This window comes from Trichomonas vaginalis, chromosome IV (assembly GCF_026262505.1).
Source record: "Trichomonas vaginalis G3 chromosome IV, whole genome shotgun sequence".
In the NCBI taxonomy this organism is placed as follows: Eukaryota; Parabasalia; order Trichomonadida; family Trichomonadidae; genus Trichomonas; species Trichomonas vaginalis.
In genome coordinates, this window is record NC_067206.1 from 9,754,449 (window position 1) to 9,767,237 (window position 12,789).

Sequence of the window (12,789 nt, forward strand, 5' to 3'; positions counted from 1 at the left end):
TTTTTTAAAAATTAATTTTTTGTTAGAGATAAGAGCTAAAACTTTGCAGACAACTCCCCCATGTCTAGCAAATTTAACATTCGTCTCCCATTTTTATATATTTGGTTTAGAATGTTCGAAAATGCGTAATATGGTCATTAATATTAATTGAAAAGAACCTTGAATTAATTCAATCTGATCTCACAAAATATTTTAAATTACAAACTTTGTAGTTTGAATAGATAATTAGTATTAAACTCAAATAACTAGTTTATTTTTGAATAAAAATTATTTGAATTTATTCAATTTTGTGAATTTTCCTTCAAAAATTAAGTTTAAATATCTTATTTGCCATATAATTATAAATACAATGAAACATATTCGAAATTGAAAAGAATGACTTTTTCTGTTCTTTCAATCATTCAATTTGAATTTTGCAATATTGGATTTCTCATTAAATAGCTATTAAAAACAACAAGCAATTTAACTTACATTCAAATTTATTTGTGTTATATTCAATCTTCTCAAAACTTATAATTTTCGGCTATAGCATGATTATATGCTATATAATATAATAAACCTATAATAGTATCATTCTTTCAATTATTTGAAGAGAAAACCGAAAAAATCTATTTTCGGTCTATAACAAAAAGATGATCGTTTTTACTTCTCACAAATATGTCATTTTCAAAAAATCATAAACACATAATAAGTGTAATATTTATCCTGAATTTGATTTTCTGACAAAATCAAAATTGAATTAGTTCTCAAATGATTTGATTTCAACTCATTCAGTTTTTTTATCATCAAAACGTTTCTGTGATGAGGAATTATCATTACTCGTTAATTCTGAATTATTAATGATTCAAAAGACTGCAATTTAGAAGTATAAAACAACAAAATTGAAATTTTCATTTTCATGGAACAAAGAAATGATCGTCAAAGCTGCAAACTTAATGAATTGGTTAGTAGTCAAATTTTATTCTTACGATTCCCCTTTAATACACCAAAATTCTCAAAAACAATTTTTTGTACTTGATATTTTACTTAATTACTACATATCATGAAATCATTCTTGTAAGTTTGTTTTAAATTTCGCGTAACAACCTTTATTTGATTGCTTCGAATTTGGAATGAAAAATTACTAACACTAACTATACATATTATAAAAGATTAAATAGTATTTACATTTTTGTGATAGTTTCTTTTGAGTAACTGAAATAAATTCATAATTGAATGATATTTTTCTTTATATTTTCAAATTTGAAGTAATATGACTACAATATATAAAGACTCACTAATATGCAATAAAGTGCTAAAGTAAATTTATAATAAACAAACAAAAAAATAGAAATAATATAAAAATCTTATCTTTGTGGCTTTGCAATTGCTGCCAAGATCGACTTAATACATTTTTGTTGTAGAGGAGTCATTTCTGAATAAAGATCCTTGAGCCACACTGATTTTTCACTCTTCATAATCTTCTTAAAAACAAGTTTTACATTGTTTCTTGATTTCTCCGAAATACTGGAGCATTCGTAGGCCTGTACCAAATGGCTTATTGTTGTGGGGAAATTGTCTTCGTTGAGGAACCACTGAGGATAATTTGCGACAAAGAATAAAAACAAATTATAAACAGTTTCTGATATATCCTCTATACTTTCTATTGGTAAGTTATTCATTAAGACTTCTGCATCAACTTCCGCATTTGAATAATTTAGATTTGAGGAAACAAGTGCACAAAATGCTCCTAAAGCGCTATCATTAACTGTTACATTCGCCATTAATGACTCTCCTTCGAATAATTTGATGAACATCGTATAATATTTTTCGAAAATTTGAGGATCAACTTTAATTAGCTTGAAAGCGTTATGTAAACAAACAAAAATGGACTGCTTAAGGTCATAATCATTATCTTCTTCAATCCATGGCATAATTACGTCATAAATGTTTGATATCCTGTTGATATCAGATAATTTTATGACAAAAGTAAACCAAATCTCCAAAGCAGTCTTTGACATTAGTTTATCATTGAACATAGTCAATAGTTTTGCTTCCAGACTTGTTTCAAAATACTCAATTGCCTTGGAAAAGTTGAAAACAATTATCTCAGAATAAAGTGACGGAATATTTGACAAACAGATCTGAAAGAGAGAAATTGGGAGATCTATTTGTATCTCGTCAATGTTATCTGCCTTTTTCTTCATGACGATCTTCTGGAGAGCATCAAACAATCTCTCAGTGATTTGTGTGATAGAAATCAAAAGTTTTTCGATTTCTTGTTCATTTCCCCATTCGATTTCCTTCGCGTGAGAGATTAATTCACTTACAGTTATAACTATTGCATTCACAAAGCTTGGCGTGATAATAATTGATGACGGCAAACTGGTAAACGCTTCAACAACAGTTGTCAAAATTTGACATTTGAAATCAGAATTTTCCGAAGTCCTGAAACATTGAATCAACAAACTCAACGCGTGGTCTGCCATTGTCTCAATGAAGATGTCCCTGTTGAGAATATCTGCACTGACATTTGCGCACTCGTTCAAGTAATTTGACTGGTTTACATCAATTATTTTGACTAAAACCGTTAAAGTTTTGAGAGAACGAACAACATCAGTGACTTGGCTTTCGTTTATAAAGAGTTTGTCGCCAACTGTTGGACTAGGTATTCTTTTCATGCACGAAACATCAATGTCGTTGTCGCAATGATGTAAAACAACGATAGAAATTTCGTTTTTTGCTGTTTGAAGGAAATTTTCAAAAAGATAATCAGAGATAACAGAAACATCAGTTGCCAAGGACTGTATGAGTAGTATTATAGCAATGTGGCATCTCTCTAAGTCTTCGTTTTCGTATAAACTCTCTCTTATATCAACTAAAATTTGCAAAAAATCCAAAGAAAGTTGATTGATTTCTTGAGAAGTTGATCTCTTGTTCAGACACATCGCGAACGTTGTAATCGCAGTGAACTTCAAGTGCTGGTCTTCGGCTATCTCGTATATCTGTTGAAGAACACTGGTGACGTCTTCAAGCCTGTCAAAAGTGTCTCCAATTCCCATAATGAACAAACCTAAACAAAAAAGAAGTTTTTCGCAACATTGGTTATCATTGCAATCAGTTATCAAGGAGAGAAGTGTCTCTATAATCGATGGATAGAGTGGAGAAAGTGTTTCTCGGCTTGTGTTCTTGATAAAACTTGATAATGCGTCAATTGCTGCCCTTCTGACAAGAACGTTCTGTTCTTCGGCGATATATGATATGAGATGTGGGAATAGTTGGTCAAATAATGCTAATGGGAAGAAAGATGGCATAATTGAACAGAAATTATTTATAACTTGAAATGAAGCGTATCTTATGCGAGGATGGACATCATCTGTATTTAATATCTCTATAATAGGCGTCATAAATTGTATCAGTGACTCTCTGGATGAATCAGTATCTTCATCTTCGATCAAATATGATAATGTGCATGAGGAAGTGCATGATATAGCAGTAAGACATGCATAAACAATCTTCCAGTCTGTTGGATTGTTGATCTGTTGTATGAAATAATTGATTATCGTTTCTAATAATTCGGTTGAACTTATTTTGGCTGTAATATCATTAAATATGTCGCAAGAAACAGCAGATGGATTTCTATCGTTGATATCTTCAAGCCATTCTATGTCATCGTCGATTTCTCCCATTGTATTTATCAAATTTAAAATTAAATTTTTCACAAATTCTGGATTTGATTTGCATATATCTGAGCAAAATTTTGCTAAATCGCATGAAAACAGCAGTGCTTGTATTCTGCATTCATTTGGCGAATCTTGAATTGATTGAATCAGAAATTCAGAGAGTTCTGTAAAATTTTGTTCGAAAAACAGTGGTATTCGCTCACTAAAATCCGAAAGTAATTGGTATGCGTTAGGTAGGAGTGATATTGGAATGGATTTAAGAAATGATATAAAATTTTCTTGCAAAAATTGGCAATCGGGTGCATGAATGGCAATAGCAAGTAGTAAGTTAAAACGATTGATAGGATTTGAATCATATTGCATCAAATTAATCAAATAATTTATCTCAAAAAAAGAAAAATTATCGATTCCATATAAAGTATCTGCTATAATTTTAGAAACATATGGAATTGTCGTATCGTTCTGATTAAATATTGTTAAAATTGTGTTTCATTCAATGGCCGAGTTGATTTTATTGATTGAGTATATTAAAATCTCGGATACTATATTAGATACGATATTTTTCAACACTTCTGTATTCTCTTGGTCGTTATATACTTTCGGTAATATTTGAAATAATATATTACAGTGATTTGAAAAAATATCCTCTTGAAAAAACAATCTGTTATGTTTGATGAACGAATACATTATAGTTGCGGCTCTTAGTTTGAATGTTTGTGTGTCATCCGAAATGATGTTATCTAAATACTGAAGAAAGGTAAGAAAATCTTTCTCAGGTATTGAGTTCAACGCGTTTTCGGCTTCAATCCGTTGATCATCATTCCCGTTACAAAATAACTCAATGGAATTTCGAAAACTTTCGAAATCCATTTTTTTGGTAAAAAAAAATTCATAAGTTTTCTATAACATGAATAGTGTATCCGATCTGAACTAAAATTTCTTTATCACTAAAATTTTGATATCTGTTAGTTGCCGAACTTACGAACGATTAATGATGATCAATCGTAGTAATGATGAAGTTTTATATGTAGATAGAGCAATACTAAGCGGGATTTATTACGTCCATTTAAGAAAAATGCTTCATCATGATGAAAATAGTTCAATTATTCTAATTTTCAGTGAAAAGATATTCGAATCTTTAGATAACTGAGTTTTGAGAGAATCACTAGTATTATTTTGGGATTTCAATGAATAATAGATACCATTGCATGATCAAAAAATTCCAAAAAAATATGAAAAATCATAATTTGATGAAAAAAATCGAAAAATTCGAAGATATTTTTGGAATTTTGAAAAAATTTGGAAAAAGAAGGTTGGATCTTTAAGCATGTAACAATCATATTTTGACAGAGTTTATCTACCTAATCAGAATTATTTAAAAAAAGATAAAAATTAAGGTAATAGATTAATATTTTTTAGGATTGTATTTGGTAATCTATAACTAATTATCTCCATAGTAACTGGAACTAAATTATAAAGATGCCCATGGAGAAATGGATCTTAATTACAAAGAAATTAAAGTTTCATTTGTATAAATTATGTTTAATATGATGAGCACTTGCTGTATTTGAACCTCAAAATGGCATAGTTAAGCGTTTTGTTCCTAATCATTGTTGAATATCTTTGATGTAATTGGCAAGATTTAATTTTTCCTTCTATTGCAAGTTTATTAATGACATTGATCATGTTTGAGAGCAATGCTGTTCAACGTGGGAAATGATAATGGGACAGAAAGTAAGTGTAGCATGTGTGGGTTAATGCTTGCGTCATAAAATCAGACGATAAAATAAATCATTCAATTCGAAAAACCAATTATATCCAACACATCATATCAAATAAAATTTAACAATTAATAGACTAAAATTTTGTAAAGCTCACAATTTAAATAAATATTTTCCCAAACCAAATCTAGATGATTCTTTGCCTAATGATCAAGGTCAAGATCCAGCTGTAAAAAATAATCGCCAAGTTACGTTTAATTATCCCTGTTCAAATGATAATTCATGCGCGCCTTACGCTATAAAATTCTCGCCTGGTATTTATAACATCTCCCTATGCGGTGCAAAAGGTGGAGATGCCTACAAGTCTAACAATTTTATCGAAAATTCTGCCGGAAATGGCAATTGCGTTGAAGCAAATCTCGAATTATTTAAGAATACACAAATGTACTTGTATGTTGGAGGCAAAGGAACTAACCAAGGCTCCACAGGATTAGGTGGCTGGAATAATGGCGGAAACGGATTTGGTGAATGCTCAGGTGGAGGTGGATCCACTGATCTCCGTTTAGTTTATAATTCCGGCTCAAATGAACTCCTTTCTCTTACAAGTAGAATTATTGTGGCCTCCGGCGGTGGTGGTGGCTGCTTTAACGCTTCCAGCATGTATCATACGGGCAGTAATGGTGGAGATGTTAATGGAACATCTCCAAATCCAGAAGGAGATTATGCAATACAAAAGGGAATCAAGCAATACTTTGGTAAGGCCCTAAATGGTACCGCAGATTATCCAATTGCCGGAAGTGGTGGTGGATATTACGGCGGATACGCAGTAATAATCAATGAAAGTTTTACAGGTTGTTTTGGAGGCAATTCCTTTGTCTCTGGTGCAAATAATTGTATCGCTGTTTCGGAAAATGGAGATTATCTTATCACGAATGTCCATTACTCAGGATTGAAGTTTTCTGACATCAATATGAACAAATCACATAACGATGGAGCAGGATATGCTATTATTAGCTTAGTTAAAGATTATTCGAATCGAATGTCTACAGAAAGATTCAATCTTCAAATTAATAGAGAAGCATTCAGAAAATCTAATGTTTATAGAGAACACTAAGCGCGTTATCCTGTTTTTTTTACCGCTTTTATTTTACATTTTCATATGTTATTTTTATACATGTAAAAATCATTTATGTTAGCATAATTTTTATACATAATTTCTACAATGTAGGATATTTGTAATATTCATTGAGCCAGAGGAATACATTTTCGATTTGAAATTTTATAAAATTACAAATTGGCATTTCATTTATACTATAACAAATACTCTTTGTTTGATACACTTCGAAATTTCAATGATTAAAGTAGAATCTTTAGTATGGACACTCTTCCTAAGAAATAGCTATCGTCATTTACCAAAATTTGCAAATACATCAAGTTGTTCAATATATTTTAGTTATGAATGGAACGAATTTTATGCAAGAGATCTTTCAAATACGCCATACGAAAACAATAGTTCAAAACTTTCACCAGGTGATCAAAATTACTACGTAAAGAGTTGCCTCTTTTCCGAAAATATTAACTCAGGTGCCATTAATTTTACGACTAAACAAGATACAACAAAACTATTAGTTGACGAAACGCAATTTTTAAATTGTAGTAACTCCGGTCAAGGAGGAAGTTTATACTTCTCGAGCGAAGGCGAATGCGTCCAAGATCGAATAATAAGTGACTCATCAAAAGTAACAACAACATATACTTATGGAGTTTATTGTTATTCAGATGTTTCAGATAAAGAATCATTCCAAAACAAAATTCTTTCGTCTTCAATCACTAAAAGTGGAGAAAATAACTTAGGAGATGTAAATATTTACCTAAAAAATGGAAAAATTAATTTCACTAATTCAAATATTTCTCATTCAAAATGCAAAGGAATTAGTGTTTCTTGTTTTGAAAGTTATTTATCTGATTCAAAAGTTTTATTTTCTATATTTTATGATAATAAAGATAAACCTCCAAGTGATGCTGCCTCTGTTTACCTTTTTTATTCACCATCATCAACTATTCTATTCGAAGCAACAAATTTCCAAAATATTACTGATTTTTGTTTAGTTTATGCATATAAATCTCCAACAAATTTAACAAATTGTTGTTTCTCAAATAACAAAATTTCTCAATATTATTTCTATGGAGATAGTGCCAAAATTACAGTTGATAGATGTTTCATTGATGAGGTAGATCCAAAAACAACATATACAGTTGAAATAACTAACAGAATCCAATATTTATCTAACATTGATGTTTGTGAAATATCCTATGCACTCGGATATCAAAATATAAATAAATTTAACAAAGAATATTTTGAAAATATTGAGAAAGCTCGAAAATATATTAACTTTTCAAATATTTCTACAAATTTCATAAACTTCACATTAAACACATAATTTTTTCCCACATGATTTCATTTTTTCAATATCGAATATAAATGAAATATATATTTTATATATAAGAAACTAAGCATGAAAACAGAGCCAGATTGGGATCCATTCAAAGGTCAATCAAATATCACAATCTGATGATTATTCATATCAGTATTCAATCATCAATGATAACTTAAAAAAAGCTGAAATATTGTATCTGTATATGCGTGTAAACTTAGTAACAAAATCAGGGGAATACTTAAGAGAACCTTAACCTGAAGCGTTATTTTTTTTTAGATATTTTTTTTAATGAGTCTTTTTAGTGATTTTATACAGAATACTAACAAAGAGGTCCTTGAGCGTGTTGAAAAACTTGTTAAGGAGAAGGGAATCAAAGCAAAACTTGAAAAAGAAACAGAAAATTTGGCAAATCAGTGCGCAAATTCTTTAATTGATCCAGAAGCTCCAAAACCACCAAGTTTTAAAGGAGTTGATTTTGCAGTAGAAGATCAAGATCAATTCCTTTTAATTCTAGATTATTTTCAATCATCCGGATTACAATTTACAACTCAAACAATAAAATACGAAAGTCAGCATCCTAACATCACTGTCGATCGTAAAAAGCTAGCTGAGAAGTATGGCTTGCGTAGTTACGATAAAACTCCTTTACTTGTTCAAATGATTGAACAGAGATTGAAAATGATAGGAAATGAGTAATAAATATGTTAGTTTACTGTTGTTGTTTGAATGCAAACAAATATTTTTCGAGTTTTTTTGTTGTATAAAATGTATAAAAATATTTTTATGAAAGAATAGTATTATAGTTTATTATTATAGTAACAAGATGAGTAATAAACAAAGCTTTATGGATTTTGAGCATCAGATATATGCTTATTCGTTAAATAATTGGAATTTAACAATTTGATCAAAAACGTAAGAACAAGCACTTCTGCACGAGTCTCTTAACTTTTTCTGATTTTGGAATGTAAGTACCATGAATTCTTCTGATCTTTGGATATATAAAACGGACGAGTTAGTTTCTGCAGCAAGGAAAGTAGGTGTTAACTCTATTACTGCGAATGTTTTATCCTGAAATTTAAAACCATTATATATATCTTTTGATTCAGTACCAAAAATGTCACTGATTTCACGAAATTCCTTGGGATTTGTTACAAAACCTGGTGTTGTATAGTAAACAACACCATCTGATCCGGCTATTACTGCAGCAAATACATCTGATTTCACTTGATCTAATAATGCTTCCATAATAAAAATGTGACAAAAAAGTGACAACAAAAGTTATCACATATGAATCCAATCACTGTAAAGCTAGAAGACGGCGGCTGGACACCAGCACTTCACCAAATAGCAATAGAAGTTATTGATTCATTGATTAATAGACCAGCATCAGCCCTTATTTCTGATCCGAAAGAGCATCAAATTACATTCCAATCAGTTAGAGAAAAATTATCAAAGAAAAAGTATAGCACAATTGAAGAATGGGGAAATGAAATACGTTTAATCTTTAAGAAAGCAAAAGACACAAAGGAAGATCTCTCTATTGATGTCGCTGAAGAATTTGAGATCAAATTCGAAAGAAAATATCAGCAAATAGTAGAATTAAGTCATTTCAAGTTCAAGACAGCAACAAAAAGAATTGTCGAAGATATTGATGATCTTAAAGAGAAATATAAAGATTTAGAATGAACAAACTTGTAAAACCTATCGATTACAGAATTTTCACAACAATAAATATGTTATTACTCCAAATAAAATTTTATTATATAAAATTTCGTTTTGTTAGCGAATTAACTTTTTCACCATCTTTTTATATCGAGTTTTTAATATGTTTAATCAAATTTGTTATGAGTTAGGAATTTTATTTTCCATAAAAAAATGAGATTTGGTTTTGTTATAATTTACTCAACATAGGATATGTTTTAGAAGACATATATAAGGGCTTTTGATACACTATGGAACCATAGTTATGGATATATAGTGCATAGAAGTTTTGAAAAGGAATGACTTAGTTTCATTGGTAAATTTGATCTCTTCATCTAAAAAGATTGACCACATATAGATAATCAATATTTTTATAGAAATTATCTATTATGACACTAAGGTAAGCTTATTTTAAAATAAAATGTCCAATTTAAATAAAAAAGCATGATTTCCCTTCACGAAAAGTGACATGAAAATATGAGTTCGGAAGAACAACCCAGTTCAAATCCAAAAGAAACAGCGCCAATTCAACAACACCCTAAAAGACCAATACGCAGACATCTTACTGCTGCCGAACGCGAAAAATTGGAAGAAATGAGAGCTCCACTTTGGGAAAAGATCCTTAGGAAGAACATTGCCACAATAGGCTTTGCATTTATCATATTTTTCTATACTTGTCTTAAACCAATTCTCGAAAATATCATTCCTGAAGGCAATAATGTCAGACTTTTCAACAAATTCAAACCAGGTGATTTACTCAAGTACAGAATCTTCATGTCAACATACAAAGATCTCAAACTTGACAGACCAAATTCATACAGATTCATTTATGAATCCCCAGAATTCAATTATAGTCTGAAACATTTCACCCAACACCTTGGAGACCTTAATTACACAGTTACTATCAATCCCAAGATCTTATCCAATAAAACCGAGAGATATTGGGTTGTAGAAGTTTCTCCTGTCGACTGCAATTTCCAAGAAGGTCCAGTTAATGGCAAAGATTGCGTCAAGTCCTACCACGTTGCTCCAATCATCCGCTGGGAGACTCCTGCCAAGAAAGAAGGCCGTAAACTTCTTGATTTCAATAGGAAGAAAGAACCCGAAGTAAAACAAGAAGATGACATCTATTCTAACACGACATTACGTCCATTTACTTATCCAAACAATACCTTCGATATAGTTTTCATTAAAGATTACATCAGAATCTCAGATATCGCATATCATAATTACAAGCACATTAGAGCCAGCGAACAGTTCCAAATCTTAATCCCACCAACCACCGAAAATTACTACCTCCATATTCCTAACTCTCGTCTCTGGCTGAACGAATCTGAGACAAAAGATATCGAATACCATCTTTCCTTCCAGTTGAAGAGTTTCTTTGCTTGGGATTATCCATTAGACCAAGAAGTCGGTCAGGATAACAAGGTTCTTCTCAAAGTTTGGACCGATATCAAAACCGCTCATATTGAAAACCCAGCATGGTTCTTCTGGGGCTATATCTTCCTTGCCGTTACCCGTAACATTGTAAAACTCATCACATTCAAGGAAGAATTCGATTTCTGGATAGATGTCAAGAATGTCCGAGGAATTTCAGTTCACACCGTTGTATTTGACTTGTTTACAGATATCGTTGTAATGTTGTATCTTTACGATCAACACTCCAACATGCTTGATGTAATTTTGAAAGGATTTTCTATACTTTTGTCACTTTTCAAAGTATTCAAATTACTTACACCAATTATGGACTGGCCATACTTCAAATGGAACGGCGGCGAAGACGATCCAGACACATTGACATTCGATAATGAAGTTGGCAAGTATATTAACAAAGGATTGATTCCTTTATTCATAGGAACATTGATTTATCAACTTATTTTCAGTGAATTCAAATCATGGATGTCATTTATCATTCAAGGATTCTTTAGTTTTGTTTCTTTGTTTGGTTTCGTAAGATTATTCCCACAGTTGTATATTAACTACAAACTGAAGTCTGTTGCAGGTATTTCATTCACTGTTTTGGTCTACAAATGCATTGGTACTTTCATTGATGATTTATACGCAATATTAATGAATTTGCCAACATTGTATAAGATTACTTGTTTCAGAGATGATATAACATTCTTTATTTGGGTATTCCAATGCTGTATTTATAAGATTGATAATACTAGATCTAATGAATACGGTGAAATCCTTGCGAAATTGAAGGAAGAAGAGGAAGACGAAGCTGAAGAAGAGATGAAAAAGATTAAGAAAGAAGTTAAAATAGAAGATATTGATGATAGTGAGGATGATGAATTACAAATGAGAACTCAGAAAGAAAAGAAAGATAACTTTTAAAATTATTAATAAAATTAATGTTAAAATTAGATGAAATTTTATTATTATTTATTTTATTTGTGTCAAATAGTTATACAAATTAATATCAAAGCCATGATAAAGCAAAATTAAATCTAATTTTTGATAAAACGTTTCCAAATTGGGAGGGTTCATATTATCTGACGGGTTTAAATTGGGTTTTGAGGGCATTTGTAAATATTATCGTACTCATTTGTGAGAATTGGAGGTTTGTATATTAATGTTTTATATAACATTTTTGCATTGTGTCAAAATAAGGTAGCTGATTATAAAAATGTCTCAAAGGGATTTTATTGTTTTTGTGTGCATTTGAAAATCCATCATTAGATCGGCATCTGAACCAGTCATCAATTTTTGAAGCCGAAAAATTTGGAAACGTTATAGCACAACGTATATATCTAAGTTAAATATTCTTTTGATGAGTTGAATCTTACGTGAATCAATTATATTATAATCATGAGAGATGTTGATGGATGAATTTTTCTTTACATTGCAGAAATACTGATTCTCCTACAAATGTAACAGAATAAATCAAGAATTAAACAACTTCTTTTGTGTATACATGATAGCTAGAATGTAAAACAAAGGTACATTCACTATTTTTGACAAAATTTTAAATTTTCATGGGGTTGTAAATCTTATAATAACTAGATGAATAAGGAATGAATCCCAGTATAATGTGCATCATTATATTAAACACTATATGTAAGGCTAATGATTCTATTAACACTTATGAAGATCTATAGTATTTGAGCAGATAAGTTTGATAATTTCCAAAACTCTTATATTTCAAAATTAAAGTGTGCGAATGCATTTAAATGAGAGCAAAAAGAGATTGATGCTGTTAAAACTAGGTGTTAATTTGCAATTATTTCGCATCACAAGAACTACCCAGTAAATTCGGCT

At 30.5% G+C, this 12,789-nt stretch overlaps 6 protein-coding genes across 6 annotated transcripts, besides 3 other annotated features; 5 read left to right on the top strand and 1 right to left on the bottom strand.

Annotated features, from left to right (window-relative positions):
* Positions 1-626: part of a mobile genetic element that runs on past the window's edge.
* Positions 1-626: part of a terminal%2Cinverted (terminal inverted repeat of Banshee-A1 transposon ID:TVAGG3_0060750) that runs on past the window's edge.
* A 160-nt stretch (positions 627-786) lies between these two features.
* Positions 787-4,648, bottom strand: TVAGG3_0060760 (armadillo (ARM) repeat-containing protein family; the record flags this gene model as incomplete). Its single annotated transcript, XM_001298862.1, has 1 exon — positions 1,347-3,668. One exon carries the CDS (start codon positions 3,666-3,668, stop codon positions 1,347-1,349), a length of 2,322 nt encoding a protein of 773 aa, XP_001298863.1.
* A 905-nt stretch (positions 4,649-5,553) lies between these two features.
* Positions 5,554-6,573, top strand: TVAGG3_0060770 (glycine-rich protein family; the record flags this gene model as incomplete). Its single annotated transcript, XM_001298861.1, has 1 exon — positions 5,826-6,497. The coding sequence occupies one exon, from the start codon at positions 5,826-5,828 to the stop codon at positions 6,495-6,497; it is 672 nt and encodes a 223-aa protein (XP_001298862.1).
* A 162-nt stretch (positions 6,574-6,735) lies between these two features.
* On the top strand, positions 6,736-7,824 carry TVAGG3_0060780 (uncharacterized protein; the record flags this gene model as incomplete). Its single annotated transcript, XM_001298860.1, has 1 exon — positions 6,736-7,824. The coding sequence occupies one exon, from the start codon at positions 6,736-6,738 to the stop codon at positions 7,822-7,824; it is 1,089 nt and encodes a 362-aa protein (XP_001298861.1).
* Positions 7,825-8,109: 285 nt separating this feature from the next.
* Positions 8,110-8,517, top strand: TVAGG3_0060790 (uncharacterized protein; the record flags this gene model as incomplete). The annotated part of the gene is made up of 1 exon (XM_001298859.1): positions 8,110-8,517. One exon carries the CDS (start codon positions 8,110-8,112, stop codon positions 8,515-8,517), a length of 408 nt encoding a protein of 135 aa, XP_001298860.1.
* A 590-nt stretch (positions 8,518-9,107) lies between these two features.
* TVAGG3_0060800 (uncharacterized protein) lies at positions 9,108-9,567 on the top strand (the record flags this gene model as incomplete). The annotated part of the gene is made up of 1 exon (XM_001297239.1): positions 9,109-9,507. The coding sequence occupies one exon, from the start codon at positions 9,109-9,111 to the stop codon at positions 9,505-9,507; it is 399 nt and encodes a 132-aa protein (XP_001297240.1).
* A 432-nt stretch (positions 9,568-9,999) lies between these two features.
* On the top strand, positions 10,000-11,865 carry TVAGG3_0060810 (apoptotic process; the record flags this gene model as incomplete). Its single annotated transcript, XM_001297240.1, has 1 exon — positions 10,000-11,865. The coding sequence occupies one exon, from the start codon at positions 10,000-10,002 to the stop codon at positions 11,863-11,865; it is 1,866 nt and encodes a 621-aa protein (XP_001297241.1).
* A 595-nt stretch (positions 11,866-12,460) lies between these two features.
* Positions 12,461-12,789: part of a mobile genetic element that runs on past the window's edge.